Raw genomic sequence first — 24,927 nt, forward strand, 5'->3', positions numbered from 1 at the left:
ATGGTCTTTCCAGTAGTCATGTACGGATGTGAAAGCTGGACCATAAAGAAGGTTGAGCACTGAAGAATTGATGTTTTCGAATTGTGGTGCTGGGGAAGACTCTTGAGAGTCCTTTAGACAGCAAGGACATCAAACCAGTCAATCTTAAAGGAAATCAACCCTGAATACTCATTGGAAGGACTGATGCTGAAGCTCCAATATTTTTGCCGCCTGATGCAAACAGCTGACTCATTGAAAAAGACCCTGATGCTGGGAAAGATTGAGGACAGGAGGAGAAGGGAGCAACAGAGGATGAGATGGTTGGATGACATCACCAACTCAATGGACATGAATTTGAGCAAACTTCAGGAGATGGTGAGGGATAGGGTAGCCTGGTGTACTATAGTCCACTGCATTGCAAAGAGTTGGACAAGACTTGGTGACTGAACAGAAAAATATATTCACTTTCATCTGTTGTTTGATCTAACTTTCTTCCTGTTTTTACCATGCTACACTTTTCTTCCCAATTCCTTTCTTTTTCAAAGTCTCTGTCTTACAGTGTTATGTAATAATGGGTATTGGATTATATGTTAAATTACATTGAAATTCTTTGTACATTTGCATCTTTATAGGCTTCATTGCCCCAAACTGAAATTCCTTCCCTGTTCTTCCCATGTTCAAACCATTTATCTTTCAATGTTTTCCTATGTAGTGTTTCCATTATAAAGATCTTGGCATCCCTCTTCCTATTCATCCATCCATCCACCCAGGTCTCACCCCATACTGAATTCTGAGAGCTCTGTGTACCCCATTTGTTAGATCACCTGGAATCTTATCATATGTGCATGTCTTGCTCTCTTTTGTGGGTTGAATGGTGACCCCACAGAAGACATGCCTATGTCCTAATTCCTGGACCCTGTGAACATGAGCTTATATGGAAAAAAATTCTTTGCTGATATAATTAATTCAAGGACCTTGAAAAGAGATCATCCTGGATTACCTTGGTAGGTCCTAAATCAAATGACAAATGTCCTTAGAAGACACAGAAGAGGAGACACAAGAGGAGGAGACGAAGGCACATACAAGCTAAGGAATGCCTAGAGCCACCTGTAGCTGGAAAAGGATGAAGGAGTCTCTTCTAGAGCCTTTGGAAGGAGTGTAGCCCTGCTGACACCTTGATTCTGTACTTCTGGCCTCTAGAACTGTGAGACAATAGACTTTTGTTGTTGGTGGTAATTTGTTAAGGCAGCCACAAGAAACTAGAAATTCAAATGACCAGCTCTTACCTCTTTGTATGGGATCTTTCCTCTACCTGGAGAAAAGTAGCGAGAACAGAGAAGCCAAAACAGAAAAAAAAACAAAACACCAAGAACTGAGTTGAATTCGCCCCATTTCAGAATGACCCATCCCTTACTAGCTGGCTCTCTTCTCTAAATCAGGGACATGTGCCATTTCCTCCAGAGAAGTTTCCATGTGGGAATGGATAGGGAGGTTGACACGAAGAAACCCCCTTCTACTGTGTGTGCAGCTCTTCCATGTACTCACTCACTGTTGCTGTTTTGTGACTTGTTTCTCTATCGAAGTGACAGGATAAGGTCTCACCTATGTGGGGAGAGGACAGAGTCCCTCTGAAAAGTTGTGTGGTCATTCTAGGGTTAATCATGAGGAAGAGGCAAGTCCTAGACATGAAATCATAATTTGGAAAGCAAGCTGCAGGCAGCCTCTCTGGAGTTGGGATTTTGATATAGCGGCCTCCTTTCAGTTTCCCCAAATAGCCATGTTCTTTTTTGTTTTAGGCTTCTGTATTTGCTATTCTCTCTAGCCAGAACATTCTTTCCTCAGCTAACGTCTATCCTGAGTCTGAGTTCTGAAAAGCACCCTTCTATGACTAACTAGATTAGACCAGGACCCTTGAAATACTGCCCTTAGCCCAACGTCCTCCTCCTCAGAAGCATGTGTCACCGTTACATCTTGTTCAATATCCTGACTCATTTGGTGTTATACTGCAGGTTCCATGGGCAAGAATGTGCCCAACTAGGTCACTTTCCTTCCTCTGCAGCAGAGAGTAGAGCACCCTCCCCCTCCCCACCCCCACCAACTTCAGGTGAGGGAAGTGAGCCTAAGGTCACATTCTATAGTTAGAGGTTATTCTCCAGTGGTCCTTGCCCCCAGCCTTCAGTTAAGCCTCATTCATATTTTCTGAGGCCAACTGTGGCTAGACGCACAAGTGAGCAACACCCCTGAGGCTTGCAGTCACCCTCAGGATTATCCCAGGGGAGAATGAGTGTCAGAGGCCAGGGCTGTCACAGCTGCCCCTCCCCATGGGAAGTCTCTCTTATTAATACTCCTGGCCTTGACAACTTGGATGTGAATTTATTGAAATGCCAACCAGTGAATTTCCTTATAACAGAAAATGTCAAATTCACATGAGAGATGACTATAACCCAACAGGGCCGCCAGCATAGAATTTGGTAAAATGTGGATTAGATCAGGCAGAAGCAATGGGGGGCATCTATACCTGTGTGCCAGGGCTTCCCAGGTGGTGCCAGTGGTAAAGAACCTGCCTGCCAATGCAGATAGACATAAGAGACATGGGTTCTGTCCCTGGGTCAGAAATATCCCCTGGAGGAACGCATGACAACCCACTCCAGATTCTTGCCTGGAGAATCCCCATGGACGGAGGAGCCTGGCAGTCTGCAGTCCATAGGGTTGCAAAGAGTTGGACATGACTGAAGCGACTTAGCACGAATGCATGCATACCTGTGTGCACTTGTGAAGGCTGAGTTACGGGAGATGCTGAATATAATGGAAGCAGTGACTTAGAACTTCAGGCATCTCCTAAAAGACAAGCCAATGGAATCACAGAGAGACAGAGGTCAACTGAAAAAAAGCAGGACCACAGAGGGGCACATCAGATTCCTTGAAGAACCCAGAAGTCCAAGTAATTGGAATAAGGTAGCACATGAGCCTGAATAGAGCCCAGAGAGAGAAGGTGCAATGGGCACACAATTACCACCAGCACTCAGGTTACCCAAAAGAGGGGTCCAAGTTGGACTTTTCTAGAAAAGGTTCCACATGTTGCTAATGCTTCTGGGATAAAACCATTCTTCACCTCATCCACTTCGGGATCAATCTCCCACCAAAGCCTCACATGTTAAACATCTGATTGGCCTTATAGAATGAATTGTAGCATAGGAGGCAATAAATGTTTAGCTCAGAAAATTGGACAGTTATAATTTATATTCACTTCTATTTCTCCATCTTGGGATAGTTTACTCATTCTAATTAACATGGGGGTGGGGATAACACTCACCACCCTCTTGCTCCTCCCACCCACGCCATCTCCAGCTGGAAACTCATTCTCTCCCAAATCCCAACTAAGAAAATCAGTTGAACGAGGTCCTCTCTCCCCCTGCCAGTTAACTAGGAAATCCCTCAGGGCTGGGAAGGATGGGAGAAGTCAGGAGACAGACCAGGCCAGACCACTTCCCATCATTCAGCAGCAGGGGATTGACTGGAGGCCAGGCCTCTGGTCTCTGAGGCTGATCTACACCAATTTCTTGGCTTTAAAGAAGCTCTTGAGGTGCTGCATCTGCCAGATGCCGGTGGCCACAAGGATGAGGGTCTGCAGGATGGACCACCACAGCACCCTCTGATTGGTGCTCTCACTGGTCTGCCGGAAGCGCTCCTCTCGCCACTGTGGGAAGGGGAGAAGGAGGAAGGCATGTGGCTAGAACGGAACTGACCTCCAGGGGAAAAGCTGAAAGAGCCACTCCCTGGCAGGGTACACGTCTGCTGTCCCAACTGGGCCCAGCCCAGCCCCTCACCCTCTGGTATTCCTGTTCCTTCTGGATCTTCTCAACCTGCTCCACCAGCTGCTGTATCCGCAGATGCAGCAGGGTCAGCTTGTCATTGGCCTCAAGTTCCATATAATCATTGGTGTGTTCACCCAACTGCATGTCCAAGTGAATGGCCTGGGGAGCAGAGGAGTCAAGGGTTGGAGGTCAGGGAGCACCTGCAGGAAACCCAGCTTCCACAGACTAGTCTGGGCCTGACTGAACTGAGCAGTTCATTTCCTCACACTCAGTAATGTGGGGACAGCCCTGCTTCAGGTGCCAGAATCCCAAATCAAGGCCCTGCTTGCATGGACTTCCAAGTCCAAAAGACAGACGGGACAGAACAAAATGTGCAGAGAAACCAAGGTGTGACTCAGTGTTTGAGACAGCCAGCTTCTAGGAGATCTGTGTCAGTGGGAGGTGGTAACGAAGAGCCTGGGAGCATTCAGCTGCCAGACAGCTCTGAATCTCACATTAGAAGCTTGGGCTTCATTCTAGAGATGACAGGGGGCCTAGGGATGGTTTTAAGTCCAAGCGACTCCCTCCTGGGTCCCCTCTCATTCTTCAGGACCTGTTCTCTGTAGGCTTACTTCATGGAAAGCCCAGCCCTCATCAAGAGGCACCACCTGCGGAACACTTCTCACCCCAGGGATTGAGACATTGAGGACTGGTGACGTTCCCCGCCATACTCACCAGTTTACCATCATAGAAGAGGGCGAACCGGATGGACTTGAGGTGAAGGCAGACCTGGTGCTCTCCTGGAGACTGGGAGGTGAAGGTGAAGCTGCCCCGAGGGCCATATTGGCGGGCCAGCAGATTCTAGCAGAAACAGCTTCTGGTGAGCACAGAGAAATGGACCAGAAACCTGCTTCTAAGAGAGGAACTCTGGGGGTATCCCAGGTTCTGACCCCCACTGGCCAGACCAGGAAGGAGGGTGTGAGAGAAATTGGCATCCATCCAGGTTCGAAAATCTCAGATCCCAGCACTGCCAAAACACAGTACTCTACAGTTTGCAAAGAGCGTGGCCTTCCTTGATCCCTCCTGCCTGTGAGGAGATGGTCCCTCGTCTAAGAAAAGGAGGGCTAGGGAGGACTAGGCATTGACGCTGGAGACCGCGGATCTGGGCAGGGGTCGGGTGAAGGGGGCGGGGCTGCAGGGAGTCAAGGCCTGCCTCACCTTGTTCTCAGGGTCCTTCACAAACACGAACAAATTGATCCACTGTGGGGAGGGCTGGTACTTTTCCATAGCAGGGTCGTATAGCTCGGTCTTGTAGTTACCTAATGGAGAAGCAGCCTGGATGCATCTCCATCCACAGTCATGACCAAGAGCCCACCACGGACTTTTGGTCACAGGGGTGGTGGTGGGTGGAGGAACAGGAAGATTTGGTCTGGTTGTGGGGTCTGACCACAGCCCTCTGCCTCTCTCTTCCCCTCTCCAGCCCTGCTTTTCTGCTGTTTTCGGGTTCGGATCACTCTTGCCTCCTCCGTGTTCCCAACCCCTGCACAGGCAATGGAGAGGGTGCTTTGACCACACAGCCGTCCACCTGTTTCCCACCCGTGCCCTCCCCGGGGCTGATCCCGCGGGCCCCATCTCCCACTCCCTCTCAGGGCTCCGGATGTGGGTAGGGCAGGGCCGGGACTGGCGGGGCGCGCGCACCTATGACCACGGTGCCATCAGGGATCTCCTGAATGAAGCACTTCTCCTCCAGCTCACGGACCTCGAGGTAGAAGGCTCCTCCGCCGCCCGCCAGCGCCAGCAGCTGCCCCAGCAGCAGCGGCAGGGCCAATCCGGCTGCCCTCGCTCGGCCCCATCCCAGCCGGGGACCGACCCGGGGCCCAGGGCCTCGTGTCCCGCAGGCCCCCGCCACTTTCCCAGGCGAGCCGGAGGGCCTCTGCGCCCCGCCTGCGGAGACTGCGAACTAGCGCACAGACTACAAATCCCAGGAGCGCCAGCGCGGCCCCGCCCCAGGCGCGTTCCCGCGAACCCGCGTTGCGGACGGGCCACGCGAGCTCCCAGCCCGCCAGCGAGGCGCTCTAGAACGCTTTCCTTGCCGTACCTCGCTTAAAGCTCGCAGAAACCCAAGGAGGCAGGTGCTCTTAGCGCCATCTTGTTGATGTGGTAACTGAGCCTCAGAGAGAGGAAGGAAGGGGATTGCCCTCTGAAACTTGCAGAGCAGTTGCCAGAGATGGGTGGCTGGACCTAAACCTCGGTGGACGGAATGGTGAGACAGAATGAGAACTGCATACAAGTCCCGTGGAGTTCAGAGGCTGGGATAGTAGTTCAGGAAAGGGAGGGAGAAATGTCCCTTTTATGGAAGGGGTAAGTTTGACTCAGGGCTTCGCAGGTGGAGCTAGCGGTAAAGAATCTCCCTGCCATTGAAGGAGAGGGAGGAGACACGGATTCAATCTCTGGGTCAGGAAGATCCCCTGGAGGAGGACGTGGCAACCCACTCCAGTATTCTAGCCTGGAGAATCCCACGGAGAGGCGCCTGGTGGGCTACAGTCCACAGGGTCGCAAAGAATCGGACATGACTGAAGAGACTTTGCAAACACTCAAGTTTGACTCAAGCTCTGAAAAATGGTTAAATTTCCCTGAGCAGCGAGGGAGCAAGAACCACTTCGGTGGAAAGACCTAGAATTACCTAGCAGCAGTGGGACAGTTAAGGTACTAGAAAGTTTATGGGAGGGGGGAGGTAAATTGGGCCAAATCACTGAGGGGGCAGGAGCTGCCAGGCCCACCTGCACAGGTGGGACCCTTAATCCAGTGGGACCAAAAGAAGAGATCGTGGATGAGCCTGGAGAGTGAAAGAAGGCAGCAGGAATGCAACTAGGAAAGGACAGGGAATATACAACTGAAAGGTGTGGGAGAATGGGGTCAACATGACAAGATAGGGACCCAGGAATAGCAAATCTCAAGAATTCCAAAGCTCACAGCGCCCTAAATAGGCAGTGTAGACCCAAGCATCATTATAAAGCAGTATTCTATCCAGGTGGTGGGATGAAGTCCTCCACCATCTCATACTTGGTAATAATATATACTCATTGGTTTATTCAGCAATATAAAATAATGATGATGAAAATAATAATATTCTTTTATTCTTCTGTGCCAGCCACTGTTTTAAGCACTTTTAAGTGTATTAACTAAATTAATGTTTTTAAAACTTTATAAGGTAGACTCTAATGGGATTCCAGTTTAACAGGTGGAGAAGCAGTGGCAAAGAAAAGTTGAGTAATACTTGCCCAAGGTCATCCAGCTGATAAGCAGCAGACATTTGCTCACACAAGCTCTGGGCAAGACCTTACGATGCATATTGGACAAAAAGATGAATAAAACCTGTCTCCTTCCCTCTAAGAGCCCACTGAAAAGCAAAGGATCAATGTCAATATAGTATTTTAAGATTAATGATATCTTTCAGTTACCAGAAATGGTCCCCTCTCTTTAGCAGTGTGGCCCATTGATAATTCTAGGGGAACGTTTTTGTTCCTTCATTGGAAATAGTCCTTAACAAAAATGGCAGATGCAAGTGTTAACAAAGGCAGACACTTTAGAAAGGTCAATTAAGACAACAACTGAAAAGCATCAGTTGGATTTGGAAACTAGTTGTTCACAAAGGGCATTCACCAGGAGCTGGGAGCAGGGATGATGACTCAAGGTTTGGGAGACTGAGTGAGGTGCTGTCCACGGTCCTGAATGGTGACTGCCAGTGCCACTGCCTGCGTTAAAGGACTGGTTTGGTTTTTGTTTCTGTTATTGTTTTTATATAAAATTTCCAACCCCTCATGAACCAATGCTTTTGTAAAACAAAATTTTAAAAAATGAAACATTATGTGCTTGGATGTCACATCAATGTTAAATTTTTACAAAAGTTTCTAAACACTCAATTTCTGTACTTTATCTCTTTGAAGATCTATAACAAATGCTCATGGACCAACACTGGCCTACAGTGAATAGTACTGTTTCATAGCCAGTGGTCAGACTGCCCACAGAAATCTTCTAAAGGGACAAAAGTGTAAAATTATTAGGGGCTGCAGAGACATGCATGTAAGAAGACAGCATACCAGCAAGATTTCAAAATCAAGAATTCAGATGTTGGGAATGGTGATGTGGTTTCCAAGTGGCAAAAGTGTTGTTTTGATGATAAAACCTGTTTTTAAGTGATGACAGGGTTGAGGATATAAAAACAGAGAGGGATTCTCCCACTTGACAGTGATCTCATTCCACACTGCCAAGACCACTGTACCTGGGTGTCATTTGTGAGATTCAAAGGAGATATTGGGGGAACTACATCTACTGTCTGGGGTTCCCCCAAGATCTAGTCTCTGCAGGCCTCTACTACGTGCTGTGCCCTTTTTAAGGGATGTTCCAAACCCCCATTGCTGTCCTCTTTTCCACTTGCCTAATTCCTATTCACCCTTTCAAGTCTCAAGTGCAGCGACACTTTCTTAGGTGTTTCTTATCCTGGGTTCCTTGGGGCCTTGTATTAACCATGTTGAATTACAGTTGTCCATTCACACTCAAGTCCCTTGGGGCTGATGGCTAGAAGGGATAAAGACAAGTTTCTGCCACAAATTTGTCTCTGTGCTCACCAAAGCCTAACAAAAATCCAGGAACAGCATGATTGTGCGATGGATGTTTGGTTAGAGAAAGGGAAGAGAGATGAAGGAGAGAAAGAGAAAAGTATGGAGAGAAAGGAAGGGGAATAGAGAGAGGAAAAAGAAAGAGAAATTGGAGAGAGAAAGAGAGAAGAGGGAAAGGATGAAGGGGGGAAGAAGAAAGAAAGGATGAAGGAGCTGGGAGAGAAAGAAGGAAGAAGAGTAATGGTGAGTCGTAAGCACCAGAAAAGCCAAAATCTCCATACCTGGTGCCTGGCTTTTCTTGTGATGCCCCCTCCTCATTATTCCCATTAGGCATCTCAAGCTGAGGATGGTGGGGGTGGAGGCTTATCAGGGTTACAATGTCCTGCAGCTAAAAGCAGAGCTTCCATGTGCGATTCTGCTCTGGTGCTGGGTGGATTCTGTTGGTTTGCTGGTGACCTCCACTTCATCCCCAGGATACCACAGTGCCACTGTCCTTTCTTCTAGTCCTTTGGCCTCTACATTCTTCTTCCTCCCTGGCCTGTAGAAAAATATTCTTTGTGACCATCTCCACAAAGGTATTTTCTATGCATGTTCTTTCCCTGTGCTTTCTGCCCCAAAACACCTAGGCACTGAAGGGCGTGTATAAGAACAGTATCACTCTGGATCTGGAATCAACTACACTTCTTGATTCAGATACCTCCTGCTCCCAGGCTGACATTGATCCCTCTGACAGAATTCTTCTACTCCTGGTGAGTTTTCTCACTGTCTTCCTTTCCAGTCCATCTTTCCTCAGGGCTTCGGGCAATCCATCTCACGGGTATGTGCCTAGCTTGGTCCTCCCTCCTTCCTGCACTGCAAGGGTTCCCATAATGAGGGCAAATCAAAGGGATTAGCTGGGCTATGTCTCAGTCCCCGAGAATCAGGTAGCCATTGATCTCAGGACTCAGAAGACTACTAGGGGTAGTGTGCCAAAAACAATATACTTAAATAACACACTTAAGTCTCAGCTCTACTCCAGCCAAAATGTCATTATACTTTCCCACAGTAAAATGTTTGCAGCATCCTCAAAGTTCTCCACCATCTTCCAAACATCTTTTCTGGGTGATTAAAGAAATGCACAGACTTGGCTGAGGCACCAGGACTGCACCAGGACTTCTCTGTGGGCTCTGTTTTAACCAAGGGCAAACCCTTTCCCCTCATGCCTGAGGTTGTATAAATGAACCTGGACATGGGATGCAGCTTTCTCAGACATCATCTACTGCTCATAACTCTTTCTGCCAAGTTCCTTAACTGGTAACCACTCCTGCCCTTGACTGAAGACTTCCTCTCCAGTCTTTCATACAAATGGGAAACCCCATTCTGTATGTTCAAAGATCATTCATTGTCTATAATGAGATAGAGCCCAGGGGAAAGGTGGAGGGAGGAGAGAGGAGGAAGACGGCAAATGCAGACAGTGACACTTCCTTACTTCCACTTTCTCCCCCTTTCCTCTCCTCTATTCCTTCCCCTCTGTCCCATAACACCTCCCACCTCTCCTGTTTTTAAAATGCAGGTTTTACTATTATTTAGGCATGGTGAGGCCTAAAGATAGGAGATGGTTGCTATTGAAAAGATAGTTTGGGGACTTCCCTGGCAGTCCAGTGGTTAAGACTCCGTGTTTCCTCTATAGGTCTTGCAGGTTCAATTCCTGATTGGGGAACTAAGATCCCTCATGGAGCATGGTGCGGCAAAAAAAAAAAAAAAAAAAAAAAAAAAAAAAAAAAGAAAGAAAAGAAAAAGAATAAGGATGAAAGAAAGAAAGAAAAGATAGTTTCTTACTCACAATTCTCAAGAGGACTGGTTACACCACATTATGCAGGGCCACATGGGGAAATACCAGGGTTGATTACGAGGCAGGAGTGAGGGGAAATCATGGGTAAAAGCCTTTATTGTGGTTTTCATGGGAAGATGTAGGTGATTGGTTAGTTTGAATAATTTCAGCAGTCTCTGTGGTGTTTTGGCTTTCCTTGGTTGTCTGGTATCTGACCATGGGGTGATTAGGGCAGGAGAAATACTAGTTTGGCACTTGAGAGTTCAATAAAGATGGTGGTTGAGGGCGGGTGGTGGTGGCAGTGATATGTGCTTTGGACTGGTTCTTTTGCACCTGAAAGATACCCTCTGAGTGGAGTTCTTTGCTATTCTAAGAACTGGCTCACCCTGGGAGGGGCAATGAGGGCCCAGATGCCAGAGCACCAGGACCACAGAAAATAAGAAAATATGGTTAATACACTCCCAACCAGAGTCTGCACCACTGAGTCTCCAAAAGGTCATGGCAGCATTCTCATCCCAGCTACACTGAAGGCTTTACAAACCAGGAGATGGGAGTCAGAGTGGGAAGGCAAGAGTAGAAAGGTGCATCACAGTCCTGTCTTCTCTTGGACTGGAGTGGAGTGGATTGGGGCTGAGGTTAAGAGGAAAGTAAGACAATTGGGTTTCTGCTGCTGCCACGGCCAGAATACTGCTATACCAAACCTGGTAAGTCCCAGTTATACCCAATCTGGTAAGCCCCAATCATGTTTCTAGCTTTGAATCACAAGTTCAAATGACCTAAGGTGGGTTCTGGTCTCCATCCTTCTCCCTCCCCATCCTTAAAACTAGGATTCAGGATTCTGGACTAGCTCTCATTAGTTGATTATATGAGCTTGTACCTTGCTTCCCTTCTCTAGTGCTCAGGTTTTCCTGCCGCTAGGGCTGATCCAGATGAGGGCTCAGCCACTGTGCTGCTTGCTGGTCCGTGTTGTGGAACTCTGCCTCTTAGGGGCTTGTGTCAATCACTCTATCCTACAGTTCCAAGTGTGAGGATCCTTGCTGGTTGAATGGGCTCTGCCACCACTGGAGAGGAGAAAGGGAGCCCCAGGACTGCTCCCTGAGTGTGGGAGAGGTGGCGCTGGTGTTTGCTTCCTCCTCCTGGGGGCATTTCTGCCTTAAGAATAGTTGGATGGAATTAAAGCGAAGTAAGTTCTTCAGTTACTATTAACACTGATTGATGTTATTTGATCTCTAGTTTCCCTGTTCCCTTGAATGTATGTCAAGAATAAACCCCATACTTGTGTCCCAAATCTCTCTCTCTCTCTCTCTCTCACACACACACACACACACACACATTGGATATACATATTTAAAAAAAAAATGTATGTGGTGGAACTGGGTCTTAGTTGCAGCACGCAGGATTTTGATCTTTGTTGCAGCATACAGGATCTTTAGTCTTAGCTTGTGAACACTTAGTTGTGGCAAGTGGGATCTATTTCCCTGCCCAGGGATTGAAGTCTCCATTGGTAAGATCCCCTGGGGGAGGGCATGACAACTCACTCCAGTATTTTTGCCTGGAGAATCCCTTGGACAGAGGAGCCTGGTAGGCTACAGTCCATAGAGGTGCACAGAGTTGAATATGACTGAAGTGACTTATCGTGCATGCATGCATGGGAGCATGGAGTCTTAACCACTGGACCAGCAGGGAAGTCCTTCTATAGACATAGTTGAACATTCATATTCTCCTACTGCTGCCATCTTTACTTTCCCTGTATTATTTAATCCCTTATGAACGTTTTCCTTGTTACTGTTCAGATTCCCATCTCTGAGTGTTCTCCAAGCTATAGCCCTGGATTTAGGAAAACTGTTTGGAACATGAAGCCTATCTTCTGCTTTGACTATGTCAATGGTCAGTGGGGAAGATTTCCAGCAAGACTGATAAAGGTCTGGAGAGAAACTGCTTTCTTTTTCTACACTGCTACAGAAACAGAATGTGCCAAGAGTTGTCTACTTCTTGATAGTCCAGTTCTTAATGTGAAGACTCTGACTTAAAAACTCAGAGGAAACCGATGGAACATACCAGAGAGTGTGTCAGACTAAAGCACAGGGCGTGGTGACAGGATAGCTTAGGAAATATGACATGTGTATGAGATGTAGAGATAGCCCTTTCCTCATCTCTCAAGAAACTTCCTGCAACAGCGCTTTAGCAAAACTGAAAACTTAAATTTAACCATGGTAAAAGATTGAAAGATCTCCTAGAATCAGCAACAAGGCAAAATGTCTATTCTCACCACCTTATTCAGCAGCACATCAGAAGCTGTAACAGCTGCAATAAGGCTGAAAGAAGAAATGAAAAGCATGCAGATTGGAAAGGAAGAAATAAAACAAATCCTATTTGTAGATGACTTGATTGTATAGATGGAAAATCTCAAGGAATCTACCAAAAACTCCTAGAACTAACAAATGAGTTTAGCAATCTGCAAAATATAAGAGCAACACAAAGAAATCAAGCACATTGCTATGTATTAATAATAAAGAAACCAAAATTTAAAATGTAATACCATTTACAATCATGCCAAAGGTAATCTTACTCCGGTAAGATCTAAACAAACCATGTACAGGATCTGTTTGCCAAAAGTTACAAAATCCTGATGATAGAAATCAAAGAAGACCCAAATAAATGTAGAGACATACTGTATTTGTGTACTGGAACACTCAGCATAGTAAAGATGGCAATTCTTTCCAAATTAATATTCAGGTTTAACACAATTCCTATTAATATCTCCTGAAGAAGGAAATGGCAACCCACTCCAGTATTCTTGCCTGGGAAATACCATGGACAGAGGAGCCCAGCAGGCTGAAGTCCATGGGGTTGTAAAGAGTAGGACACGACTTATCAGCTAAACAAAAACAACAATCAAGATGACAGTAATAAAGGCCATGTGGTATTGGTAGAAAGATAGGCAAATAGCTCAATGGGACAGAACAGAGAACCCCGAAATAGACCAACAGAAGCCATTCTGGTTTTTGACAAAGATACAAAGCAGTTCGATGGAAGAAAGATATCAGTTTTTTTTAAAGGACTTCATTTTTTAATGCAGTTTTAGGTTCACAGCAAAATTGAACCAAAAGTACAGAAAGTTCCTTGCACAGAGCATGCAGAGCCTCCCCACTGTCAACATCCTGCACAAAAGTAGTATGTTTGTTATAATCAACTAAAGTACATCGACACACCATTACCACCCACAGTCTATAGTTTACATTAGGTATCACTATTGGAATTATGCATTCTATGATTTTGGACAAATGTATGATGACATGTATCCATCATCATAGTATCACACAGAATAGATTCAATGCTCTAAGAATTCTCTGTGCTCTGCCTATTTATCCCTCCTCCACCCCGCACCTCACTCCTAACAACCATTGATCTTTTTTCTTTTTCTTTTTTTAATATTTATTTATTTGGCTGTGCTGGTTCTTAGTTGCAGCATGTGGGATCTAGCTCCCTGACCAGGGTTTGAACCCAGACCCCCGGCGTTAGGGGCACAGAGTCGTAGCCCCTGGACCACCAGGAAGTCCACAACCACCGATCTCTTTATTGTCTTCAGTCTTCCCTTCTCCAGTGATAGTTTATGGTGAACGATGTCAGATTCATGATCTCCAAAGAAGAAGATTTAACTTTGGGACCAGCTCTTGATCACTCAAGAGCTTTTGTGTAACAGAGTTTTATTAAAGCCTGAAAGGGACAGAGAAAGCTTCTGACATAGACATCAGAAGGGGGATGAGAGTGCCCCCTTGCTAGTCTTAGCAAGGCCCTAGATGCTTTTATCAGACCTACTCTCACAACATACATTTTTTTTTCCATTTATTTTTATTAGTTGGAGGCTAATTACTTTACAATAGTGTAGTGGTTTTCGTCATACATTTTAAGATAACAGGATTAGTCTAAAGGTTCTTGTTAAGGAGAAACATATCCTCGAACAAGATACATTGTTGTTACATAATCCTTACTAAGACTAAGGAATGTAGAAAAAAAGTTTGTCCTTTCCTCCTCCTTGAGAATTCCAGACCCCTATCTCCTCCTTGAGAGCCCAGACCCTTCTCTCCTCCTCAGGAACACCAGACTTCTGATTAACCTTCCTAGGAATTGACTGTCTCACCAGAATGGCAAATGGTTAACATCATTTCCCTAGTGGCTCAGACAGTAAAGCGTCTGCCTATAATGCGGGTGACCTGGGTTTGATCCCTGGGTTGGGAAGATCCCCTGGAGAAGGAAATGGCAACCCACTCCAGTACCCTTGCTTAGAAAATCCTGTGGACAGAGGAGCCTGGGAGGCTACAGTCTACAGGGTCGCAAAGAGTCGGACACGACTGAGCGACTTCACTTCACTTCTAGCATCATACAGCATGTGGCCTTTTCAGTTTGCCTTCTTTCACTTAGAAATGTACACTTTTGGTCCTTCATGTCTTTTCATGGCTTTTTAGCTCATGTTCTCTTGTTGCTAACCAATACTCTATTGGCTGCATGAACTACATTTTATCCATTTTTCTGCTGAAGGACATCTCAGTTACTTCCAGGTTTGGGCAATTATGAATAAAACCACCATAAATGTCAGTGTGCATGTTTTGTGTGGACTTACGTTTCAACTCCTTTGGGTAAATACCAAAGCACGTCACTGCTGGATCACATGCTAAGAGTATTTTAGTTTTGTAAGACACTGCCAAACTGAATTCCAAAGTGGCTGTACCACTTTGCAGTCCCATCAGCAATGCCTGAGAGTTCCTCCTGTACAACATCCTCATCTGCGTGTGGTGCTGTCGTGTTCTAGATTTTGGCTGCTCTAAGAGGTGTATATAAGATCTCCCTTTAACTCAGTTGGTAAAGAATCTGCTTGCAATGCAGGAGACCTGGGTTCGATCCCTGGGTTGGGAAGATTCCCCTGGTGAAGGGAAAGTATCCAGTATTCTGGTCTGGAGAATGCCATGGACTACATAGTGACCATGGGGTCACAAAGAGTCGGACACGACTGAGTGACTTTCACTTTCAGAGGTGTATGGTGCTATTTCATTTATTTCACAGGTGTTTTAATTTGAAATTACCTAATGACTTCTGACAATGATTAGGTTTTCATGTGCTTATTTGCCATTTATATGTCTTCTTCGTCAAAATGTCTGTCCAGGTCTTTTGCCCATTTTTAATTTGGGTGGTTCATTTTCTTATTGTTGAATTTCAAGAGTTCTGTGTATATTTTGGGTAGCAGCCCTTTCTCAGATGTCTTTTGTAAACACTTCCTCCCAATATATGGCTTGACTTTTATTCTTTTCAAGATAGCCTTTTCACCAAGTGATGCTACAGAAATTTGCCATCCTTAGACAAAAACTTATAAAAAAGAAAGAAAAGAAAAAAGTGTTGGCTTGTCTCATACCTTATACAAAAATTAACTTAAAATAGACCACAGGTTTAAATGTAAAATGTAAAACCCATAGGGGGGAAAAAATCAATAATCTGAACCTCATCAAAATTTTGAAATTTTGCTTTGTAAAAAATCTTGTTAACAGAATGAAAAGATAAGCTACAAAGTGACAGAAAATATTTGCAAGCCATGTATTTGACAAAAGTCTACTATATAGAATATATGTAAAGAACTTCCATCACTCAAAAGTAAAAATTCAAATAGAAAATGGGCAAAGACATGAAGAGACATCTAATTAAAGAAGAAATAGAGATACAAATAATTGCATGGAAAGATGTTCAACATAAGCCATTAAGAAAATGCAAATTAAAACCACTGTGGAGTTGAAACAGCATTTCTCAGATGGGACTCAATGTAAGCTCCTTTCAATTCTTTTGTGTGTATACCTAGAAGTGGAGTTGCTGGATTATATGGTAATTTTATTTTAAATATTTTTTTTATATTCCCATCAACAGTGCCCAAGGGTTCCAATTTCTCTACATTCTTGCCAACACTTATTTTTTATTTTGGGGGATGGAGGTACTATCTCATTGTACTTTTGATTTGCATTTCTCTAATAGCTAATTAGGACTTCCCTAGTGGCTCAGATGGTAAAAGCGTCTGCCTACAATGTGGGAGACGTGGGTTCGATCCCTGGGTCAGGAAGATCCCCTAGAGAAGGAAATGTTGAGAATCTTTTCATATGCTTATGACTATTTGTATATATCTTTTTGGAGAAATGTATATTCAAGTCCTTTACCTATTTTTGAATTGAGTTTGTTTTTTTGTTTGTTGTTGAGTTTTAGGAGTTCTGTATATTCTAGATATTGATCCTTTAGCTAATGTATGATTTGCAAATGTTTTCTCCTATTTTGTGGGTTGCCTTTTTACTTTGTTGATAGTGTCTTTTGATCCACATTAAAAATTTTTTTCATAAAGTCCAATTTGTCTATTTTGTCTTTTGTTTCTTGTGCTTTCGGTATTATATTCACAAAACAACGGCCAAGTCCAGTGTCATGAAACTTTGGCCATGCTTTCTTCTAAGGGTTTTTATAGTTTTAGACTTTATATTTAAGTCTTGAGTCCATTTTGAGTTCATTTTGTATATGGTGGTAACAATGAAACTTCATTCTTTTGCATGTAGATACTGAATTTTCCCACCATGTTTTGAAAAGACGGTCTTTTCCCTATTGAATTGTCTTGGCACCCTTGTTGAAAATAACTTGACTGTTTTTGTGAGGGCTTATTTCTGCACTCTCTAGTCAGTTCCATTAACCTATCTGTCTGTAATTTATGCCAGTACTACACTATTTTGATTAATGTAGTAAGTTTTGAAATAAAAAACTTGATTCTTCTTTTTCAAGATTGTTTTGCCTATTTTGTGCCTTGATATTCTATATGAATTTTAGGACGGGTGCAAAAAAAGTCACTGGGATTTTGATAGAGATTGCGTTAAGTCTGTAGTTTGCTTTGGGTAGTACTGACATCATAAATTATTAATTTTTCCAATCCAAAGACACATAGGGTGTCTTTCTATTTATTTATGTCTTCTACAATTTCTTCCAGAAATTTTTTGTAGTTTTCATTGTACAAGTCTTTCAATTCTTCCAATAAGTTGATTCCTAAATTTTTTTTTGTACTATTGTAAATGGAATTTAAAAATTAACTTTTTTTTCCAGCTTGCCTCTGGGAATAGAAATGCAACTGATTTTTTGTCTTGACTTTGTATCCTGCTATTTTGCTGAATTTGTTTATTATGTCTAATGGGTTTGAGTGTGTGTGTGTGTATGTTTGGAATCTTTAGGATTTCTACACAGACCATATTATCTGTGAACAAATATAATTTTACTTTTTCATTCTCACTTTAGATAACTTCTATTTTTTCTTGTGTAATTGTTTTGTCTAAGTCTTCTAGCACTATGTGAAGTATAAGTGGCAAAAGTGGACATCTTTGTTTTTTTTCTAACGTTAGAAGAAAAAATTTCAGTCTGTCACTATGAGTATGATGCTCATTGTGGCTTTTTCACATATGGCTTTTATTATATTGAGGTAGTTTCCTTCTATGCCTAGTTTCTTCTTTGCTTTTATCATAATGGGTATTAAATTTTGATAAATGCTTTTTCTTCATCAATTGAGATGATAATGTGCTTTTCTTTTTTCTCTTAACATGGTGCATTACACTGATGAATTTTTGTATGTTCAACCATCTTTGCATTCCAGGGATAAATCTCACTTGATTATGGTGTAAAATCCTTTTAATATGCAGCTGAATTTGGTCTGCTAGTACTTTGTTGAATTTTGATTCAATGTTCATAAGGAATATTGGTCTGTGGTTTCTTTTCTTGTAGTGTTTTTGCCTGGCTTTAGTATCAGAGTATCCAACATCTGCTGGATCATCGAAAAAGCAAGAGAGTTCCAGAAAAACATCTATTTCTGCTTTATTGACTATGCCAAAGCCTTTGACTGTGTGAATCACAATAAACTGTGGAAAATTCTGAAAGAGATGGGAATACCAGACCACCTGACCTGCCTCTTGAGAAACCTGTATGCAGGTCAGGAAGCAACAGTTAGAACTGAACTTGGAACAACAGACTGGTTCCAAATAGGAAAAGGAGTACGTCATGGCTATATATTGTCACCCTGCTTATTTAACTTTATATGCAGAGTACCCGTTGAGAAACGCTGGGCTGGAAGAAGCACAAGCTGGAATCAAGATTGCTGGGGGAAATATCAATAACCTCAGATATGCAGATGACACCACCCTTATGGCAGAAAGTGAAGAGGAACTAAAAAGCCTCTTGATGAAATGAAAGAGGAGAGTGAAAAAGTTGGCTTAAAGCTCAACACTCAGAAAACTAAGATCATGGCATCTGGTCCCATCACTTCATGGCAAACAGATGGAGAGACAGTGGAAATAGTGTCAGACTTTATTTTTTTGGGCTCCAAAATCACTGCAGATGGTGATTGCAGCCATGAAATTAAAAGACGCTTACTCCTTGGAAGGAAAGTTATGACCAACCTAGATAGCATATTAAAAAGCAGAGACATTACTTTGCCAACAAAGGTCCATCTGGTCAAGGCTATGATTCTTCCAGTGGTCATGTATGGATGTGAGAGTTGGACTGTGAAGAAAGCTGAGTGCTGAAAAATTGATGCTTTTGAACTATGGTGTTGGAGAAGACTCTTGAGAGTCCCTTGGACTGCAAGGAGATCCAACCAGTCCATCCTAAAGGAGATCAGTCCTGGGTGTTCATTGGAAGGACTGATGCTGAAGCTGAAACTCCAGTACTTCGGCCACCTCATGTGAAGAGTTGACTCGTTGGAAAAGACCCTGATGCTGGGAGGGACTGGGGGCAAGAGGAGAAGGGGACGACAGAGGATGAGATGGTTGGATGGCGTCACCGACTCAATGGACGTGAGTTTGGGTAAACTCCAGGAGTTTGTGATGGACAGGGAGGCCTGGTATGCTGCGATTCACGGGGTCGCAAAGAGTCGGACACGACTGAGTGACTGAACTTAACTTAGTATCTGAGTAATGCTGATTTACCCTGAATGAAAGAATTAGAAATGAATTAGAAACCGTTCCCACTTTAACTTTTTGAAAAGTTTAGTGTTGGCTCTTCTTTAAACGTTTGGTAGAATTCACCAGTGAAGACAACAACTGATGGCTTTTTTTTTCCCATTGGGAGATTTTTAGATTACTGATTCACTCTCCTTACTTACGTTTCTTTGTAGTTTAGTCTTGGTAGGTTTTGAGATTCTAGGAATTTGTCTGACTCAACTAGGTTATCCAATTTGTTGGCGTACAATTACTTAGAGTGCGTGTGTGCTAAGTCGCTTCTGTCATGTCTGACTTTTTGCGACCCTATGGACTGTAGCCCTCCAGGTTCCTCTGTCCATGGGGATTCTCCAAGCAAGAAGACTGGAGTGGGTTGCCATGCTCTCCTCCAAGGGATCTTCCCAACCCAGGGATTGAACCCGCACCTCTTATGCGTCTTGCATTGGCAGGTGGGTTCTTTACCACTAATGTCACCTGGGAAGCTCTTTCTTATAGTACTGTCTTGTAATAATTTTTATTTCTTTAGAATTGTCCTCACTTTCATTTCTGATATTAGTCATCTGAGTATTGTTTGAATCCATCTAGTTAAAGATTTGTCAATTTTCTGTTCCTTGTTTTATTTATCTCTGCTCTAAGCTATAATTTTCTTCATTCTGCTAGTTTGGGGTTTAGTTTGTTCTTCTTTTACTAGTTCTTTAAACTGTAAAGTGAGGTTGTTGATTTGAGGTCTTATTTATTCACAGAAGCATTTATAGCTGTAATTGTGCCCCTTAGCACCGCTTTCTCTGTGTCCCATAAGTTTTGGTATATTGTGTTTTTGTTGTCAGTCATCTCTAAGTGTATTTTTAGAAATACCGTGTGATTTCTTCTTGATCCACTGGTTGTTTAAAAAGAAAAAAGTTTATAATTAAAATCATACAATCCCCTTTACTAGACAGTAAGTACCATATGGCCAGAGAATGTGTCTATTTTTGAGTCACCAACATATATCTAATACCAAAATTAGGACTTGGCACAAAACAGGTGCTCACATCATAGCGGTTAAATAAATGAATAGCTCTCATCACACAAAAATCTATTGTTTAATTTCCACACATTTGTGATTTTTTTCCAGTTTTCCTTCTGTTAATGATTTTTAACTTCATCCCACTGTTGTCAGAGAACATACATTGTATGCTGTCTAGTTTTTAAAATTTATTGTGACACTTTATCTCAATATATGCCTAATATTTTCTCTATTCTGAGAAATGTTCCATGTGCACTTGAGAAGAATGTGTATTCTGTTATTGTTAGCTAGAGTGTTTTGTATGTCTATTAAATCTGGTTGGCTCATTGGGTTGTTCAAGTCCTCTGTTTCCTTACTTGTCTGCTGTGTTGTTGTTTTTTTTTTTTCTTCTATCCATTATTGAGAGTTGGCGGCTCCCCTGGTAGTTCAGTTGGTAAAGAGTATGCCTGCACTGCAGGAGACCCGGGTTTGATCCCTGGGTAGGGAAAGTCCTCTGGAGAAGGAAATGGCAAACCACTCCAGTATTCTGGCCTGGAAAATCCCATGGACAGAGGAGCCTGGTGGGCTACAGTCCATGGGGTCACAAGGGTCAAACATGACTTAGTAACTAAACCACCCACTTGAGAGTTGGATATTAAAGACTCCAGCTATAATTGTAGAACTGTCTTGTTTTCCTTTCAATTCTGTCCATTTAAAAAAAAAATTTTATTTTTTGGCCAAGCAGAATGTGGAATCTGGTTCCCCAACCAGGGATTGAAACTGTGTCCCCTGTGTTGGAAGTCTTAACCTAGACTGACAAAGTCACCAATTCTGTCAATTTTTGCTTCAGAATTTTTGTGATCTATTATTAAGTATGTAAATATTCATAATCATTTTATCTTCTTGCTGTATTGAACCTTTTATTAATATATAATGTCCTTTGTTTCTTGTACTTTTTTAAACTTAAAATCTATTTTGTTTGATACTAGTTTAGCCACTCTTGCTCTCTCCTGGTAACTATTTGCCTGGACTATCCTTTTCAGTTCTTTCACTTTCAGGTCTGTTTCTGTCTTTGTAGCTAAAACGAGTCTCTTGGGAATTCCCTGGCAGTCCAGTGGTTAATCAGCTGGTAAAGAATCCGCCTGCAATCCAGGAAACCCTGGTTTGATTCCTGGGTCAGGAAGTTCCCCTGGAGAAGGGATAGGCTACCCACTCTAGTATTCTTGGGCTTTCCTGGTGGCTCAGATGGTAAAGAATCTGCCTGCAATGTGGGATACCTGGGTTGGGAAGATTCCCTGGAGAAGGGAAAGGCTATCCACTCCAGTATTCTGGCCTGGAGAATCCCCATGGACAGAGGTGCCTGATGGGCTACAGTCCATGGGGTTGCAAAGAGTCAGACACAACTGAGCAACGAAGTACAGCACACCAGTGGTTAGGACCTGGCACTTTCACTGCCATGGGTCAATCCTGGTAAGGAAACTAAGTTTGTGGTGTGGCCCAAGACAGTAATAATAAAATAAAATATTCTCTTGAGTTAGGCAGTGGCAGGGGGAGGCACAGGTGGGCCCCACCAGGCCGGTTGAAGGAACGGAGAGCGAGCAAAATCCTGTACCGCTGCCCGAGCCCAGCCTCCCTCAATTTAGACCTGCCAGTGGTGGGGACCCTGATTCCTCAGCACACCCAGCTCCAGCAGCCCCAGAGCCTGTCCTCAGTCCTTCCAAAGCCCCAGTGCCAACCCAGACTCTTGGCAAAGACAGTTGGTAGAACTCAACAAAAATCCAGTGGAAGGCTTCAGCAGGTTTGATAGATGACTATGATCTCTATCAATGGGCAATCCTTACTATTCTTCCTAAAATAAAATTCATTATCAAAATCTGGCACCCAAGTGTTGATAAAAATGGTGAAACATGCATTGCTATTCTTCACAAGCCTGAAAAAGATAAATATGGCTATGAAAAACCTGAGGAACACTGGCTGCCTATTCCCACTGTGGAAACCGTCATGATTAGTGTCATTCCTATGCTGGTAGACCCTAATGGAGACTCATCTGCTAATATTGATGCTGTGAAAGAATGAAGACAGAAATGGTGAATTAAAATGGAATGTTGGGGGACTTTCCTGGTGGTCCAGTGGCTAACACTCCATGCTTTCACTTCAGGAGGCCTGGGTTTGATCCCTGGTCAGGGAACTTGATCCCGCATGCCACAACTAAGGCCTGAAACAGTAAAATGAATTAATTAACAAAAAAGGAAAGTTGCTTGCTGTGTGAGGAAAAGCCAAGAGACTGCTTTTGAGTGACATTTATTCAACAGCTGTAACTTCACTTTTTTCAGGGACTGCAGTTGAGAAACATGGCACTATTTTCCTTGCACTCTACTCACCTATTGCTGGACTTCTGTTGTAACAAGTTGGCAAATAAGGCTAGAACTAGGCTGCAAAAAAACATTCCAGTATCAATGTTGACAAGAGCCTAAAAAGTGCCAACTTACAGATAATTATGCATTTCGAATTCTAATGAACTGCTTTAACCTTCAGGAAGAATTGTAAAGACTTGTACATAGCACAATATGATCCAGATAGTACTATACGTATGTTTATGTACATCCACAAATATACCTTGCACCAGATAATGTTTTCTTGTAGTAAAATAAGAATCACGTAAATTCTGAAAGATTTTAGCAGGTTTTCTTTCCCTATTGTTTCTTACCAGTTTTAAAAGATTCCTTAAAGCAAGTCAGATGAAAAGCAATTAGGACTAAAAGTTTCCATCTCAAAAGCATCAATTCTTTGGCACTCAGGTTTCTTTATAATCCAACTCTCACATCCATACATGACTACTGGAAAAACCATAGCCTTGACTAGATGGACCTTTGTTGGCAAAGTAATGTCTCTGCTTTTTAATATGCTGTCTATGTTGGTCATTACTTTTCTCCCAAGGAGCAAGCGTCTTTTAATTTCATGGCTGTGGTCACCATCTGCAGTGATTTTGGAGCCCAAAATCACTTAAACATCTTAACATAATATGTTTCCATCTTAAACATAATAAAAATTCAAACATGTGGACCAATCACTGCTATGAAGCATCATCATCATGGTTTTACCCACAATGTCCAAGTCAGGCACTGAGAGAATATCTTCTCAAAGGAGCTGGAGTTACTTTCTCCCAATTGCATGTTGATTTATTTCGATTTCTCAGGACCTGTTTCTGAACATTAATCAATGATATTTCTTAACATTTGGTGTTTAGACTAGAGAAAGTCATTTGTAAAGTGTTACAACACTACCTACTGCAAATTACCTACTAGTAGGTGGGACGAAAGAAAACTATTTCACAAATTACTGCAAAAAACCCTAACGATTCTATTTTGGTTTATAGTATCTCAATTTTAGGGGTATTATTATCAACTTCTTGATTACCTGTACAAATGGATGGGGAAAAACCACAGGTCTATAAATTATAATGAGTAATCCAAAAACTTTTCAAGTGCATTCATCTGATTGTTTTCCAGAATATCTATGTTTTGTTATATAATAAATATTTTCAAACAAAATCAGCATGTATTAATTTCCTTTAAACCATCCAGGCTTCATTAAACTCTTTTCACTTACTAAACTTTTGTATCTTCTTTGTTTTGACACACTCTCCTTTGCTCTTATCTCTTCTGTATGTCAGGAAATTTTCAAATCATTTAGTTCAAATACTGAACTACTCAATAAGCAGTTACTTGATTTTTTTTTTTTTGGCTGTGCCACCTGGCATGTAGGATTTTTGTTTCCCTGGCCAGGATCAAACCCGCCCCCTGCAGTGGAAGCCCGGAGTCCCCACCTTTGAACCACCAGGGAAGTCACAAGTACTTGGTCCTCACCAGCTGCTTTACCCCTTTTACATTTATTTGCAACCATCTCTTGGATTGGACATAGGAATAACATTTTTCATTGTTGAGAGCACTTTTCAGTCATTATCCCCAAGAACAAAGAAGAGTTGGTTCCAAACTCAATTCAGATTTAAAATTATTAAAATTTACCCCAAACAATACAAAATTTGGATTTATTTTTGCCCTTCAGTTACCCAATGTGAAGTCTGGATGAATAAAGAATGCACAGCTATAGCTTTCTACTTAACTTCTATGTTTGCTATTTAAAATGCTGTTTACCCTCAAACACTTCTCCTTCTTCATATTCCTTTGCCTCTATTCTATACTGCAGATTTTTTTCTCACCTATTGTAAAAGAAATTGTGATGTCTATTTTCATGCAATTTGATTTTGGAATTTTGTCACCTGATGTAGTGAGTTCTTCCAAAATAAATTTTTTTTCCAATAAAATTTTTAAAAAGTAAAATGAAATAAAATGAGCCTCTTGCAAATAGTGTGTAGCTGGGTTGTGTTTTTTACCCATCCTGCCAATCTTTGGCTTGACTGGAGAGTTTAATCTATTTACATTTAATAAATTACATTTAAAATAATTATTTATTAGGAGGGACTTACTTCTGTCATTTTGCAATTTTTTTCTATTTCCCTTACAGCTTTTTGTTCCTCATTTCTTGTGTTTACTTCTTTTGCATAACTTTTTGTAGTGAAACATTAAAATTCCTTTCTCATTTCTTTTTGTACATTGTACATTTCTTTTTTTTGCCATATCTTGCCATACACAGGGATCTTAATTCCCCAGTGAAGGATTGAGGCTGTGTCTCATGCAGTGGAAGCATGGCGTCTTAACCACTGCCAGCAAAGTCCCTTGTGTATATT

The 24,927-nt window shown here is 42.7% G+C and overlaps 1 protein-coding gene and 1 pseudogene across 1 annotated transcript; one reads left to right on the forward strand and one right to left on the reverse strand.

The window, feature by feature from the left end:
* Positions 1 to 2,347: 2,347 nt before the first annotated feature.
* On the reverse strand, positions 2,348 to 5,905 carry LOC133061332 (transmembrane emp24 domain-containing protein 9-like). Its single transcript, XM_061149341.1, has 5 exons — positions 5,872 to 5,905; positions 4,992 to 5,092; positions 4,509 to 4,634; positions 3,807 to 3,953; positions 2,348 to 3,676 (listed from the first exon to the last, which is right to left on the reverse strand). Exons 2-5 carry the CDS (start codon positions 5,058 to 5,060, stop codon positions 3,527 to 3,529), a joined length of 492 nt encoding a protein of 163 aa, XP_061005324.1. The 5' UTR covers positions 5,061 to 5,092; positions 5,872 to 5,905; the 3' UTR covers positions 2,348 to 3,526.
* Positions 5,431 to 22,478, forward strand: LOC133062808 (ubiquitin-conjugating enzyme E2 G1-like; annotated as a pseudogene).
* The last annotated feature ends 2,449 nt before the right edge of the window (positions 22,479 to 24,927 follow it).

The sequence above is a fragment of the Dama dama genome, chromosome 9, assembly GCF_033118175.1.
Source record: "Dama dama isolate Ldn47 chromosome 9, ASM3311817v1, whole genome shotgun sequence".
NCBI classification, from domain to species: domain Eukaryota; kingdom Metazoa; phylum Chordata; class Mammalia; order Artiodactyla; family Cervidae; genus Dama; species Dama dama.

What these genes read in the sequence shown, in the direction of transcription:
- LOC133061332 (XM_061149341.1), bottom strand. Translation starts at nt 5,060, where the DNA reads ATGGAAAAGTACCAGCCCTCCCCACAGTGGATCAATTTGTTCGTGTTT. An exon ending in TGAAGGACCCTGAGAACAAG is followed by an intron (nt 4,635 to 4,991) that starts GTGAGGCAGGCC and finishes TGTTTCTGCTAG; the next exon opens with AATCTGCTGGCCCGCCAATA. An exon ending in TCTTCTATGATGGTAAACTG is followed by an intron (nt 3,954 to 4,508) that starts GTGAGTATGGCG and finishes TCTGCTCCCCAG; the next exon opens with GCCATTCACTTGGACATGCA.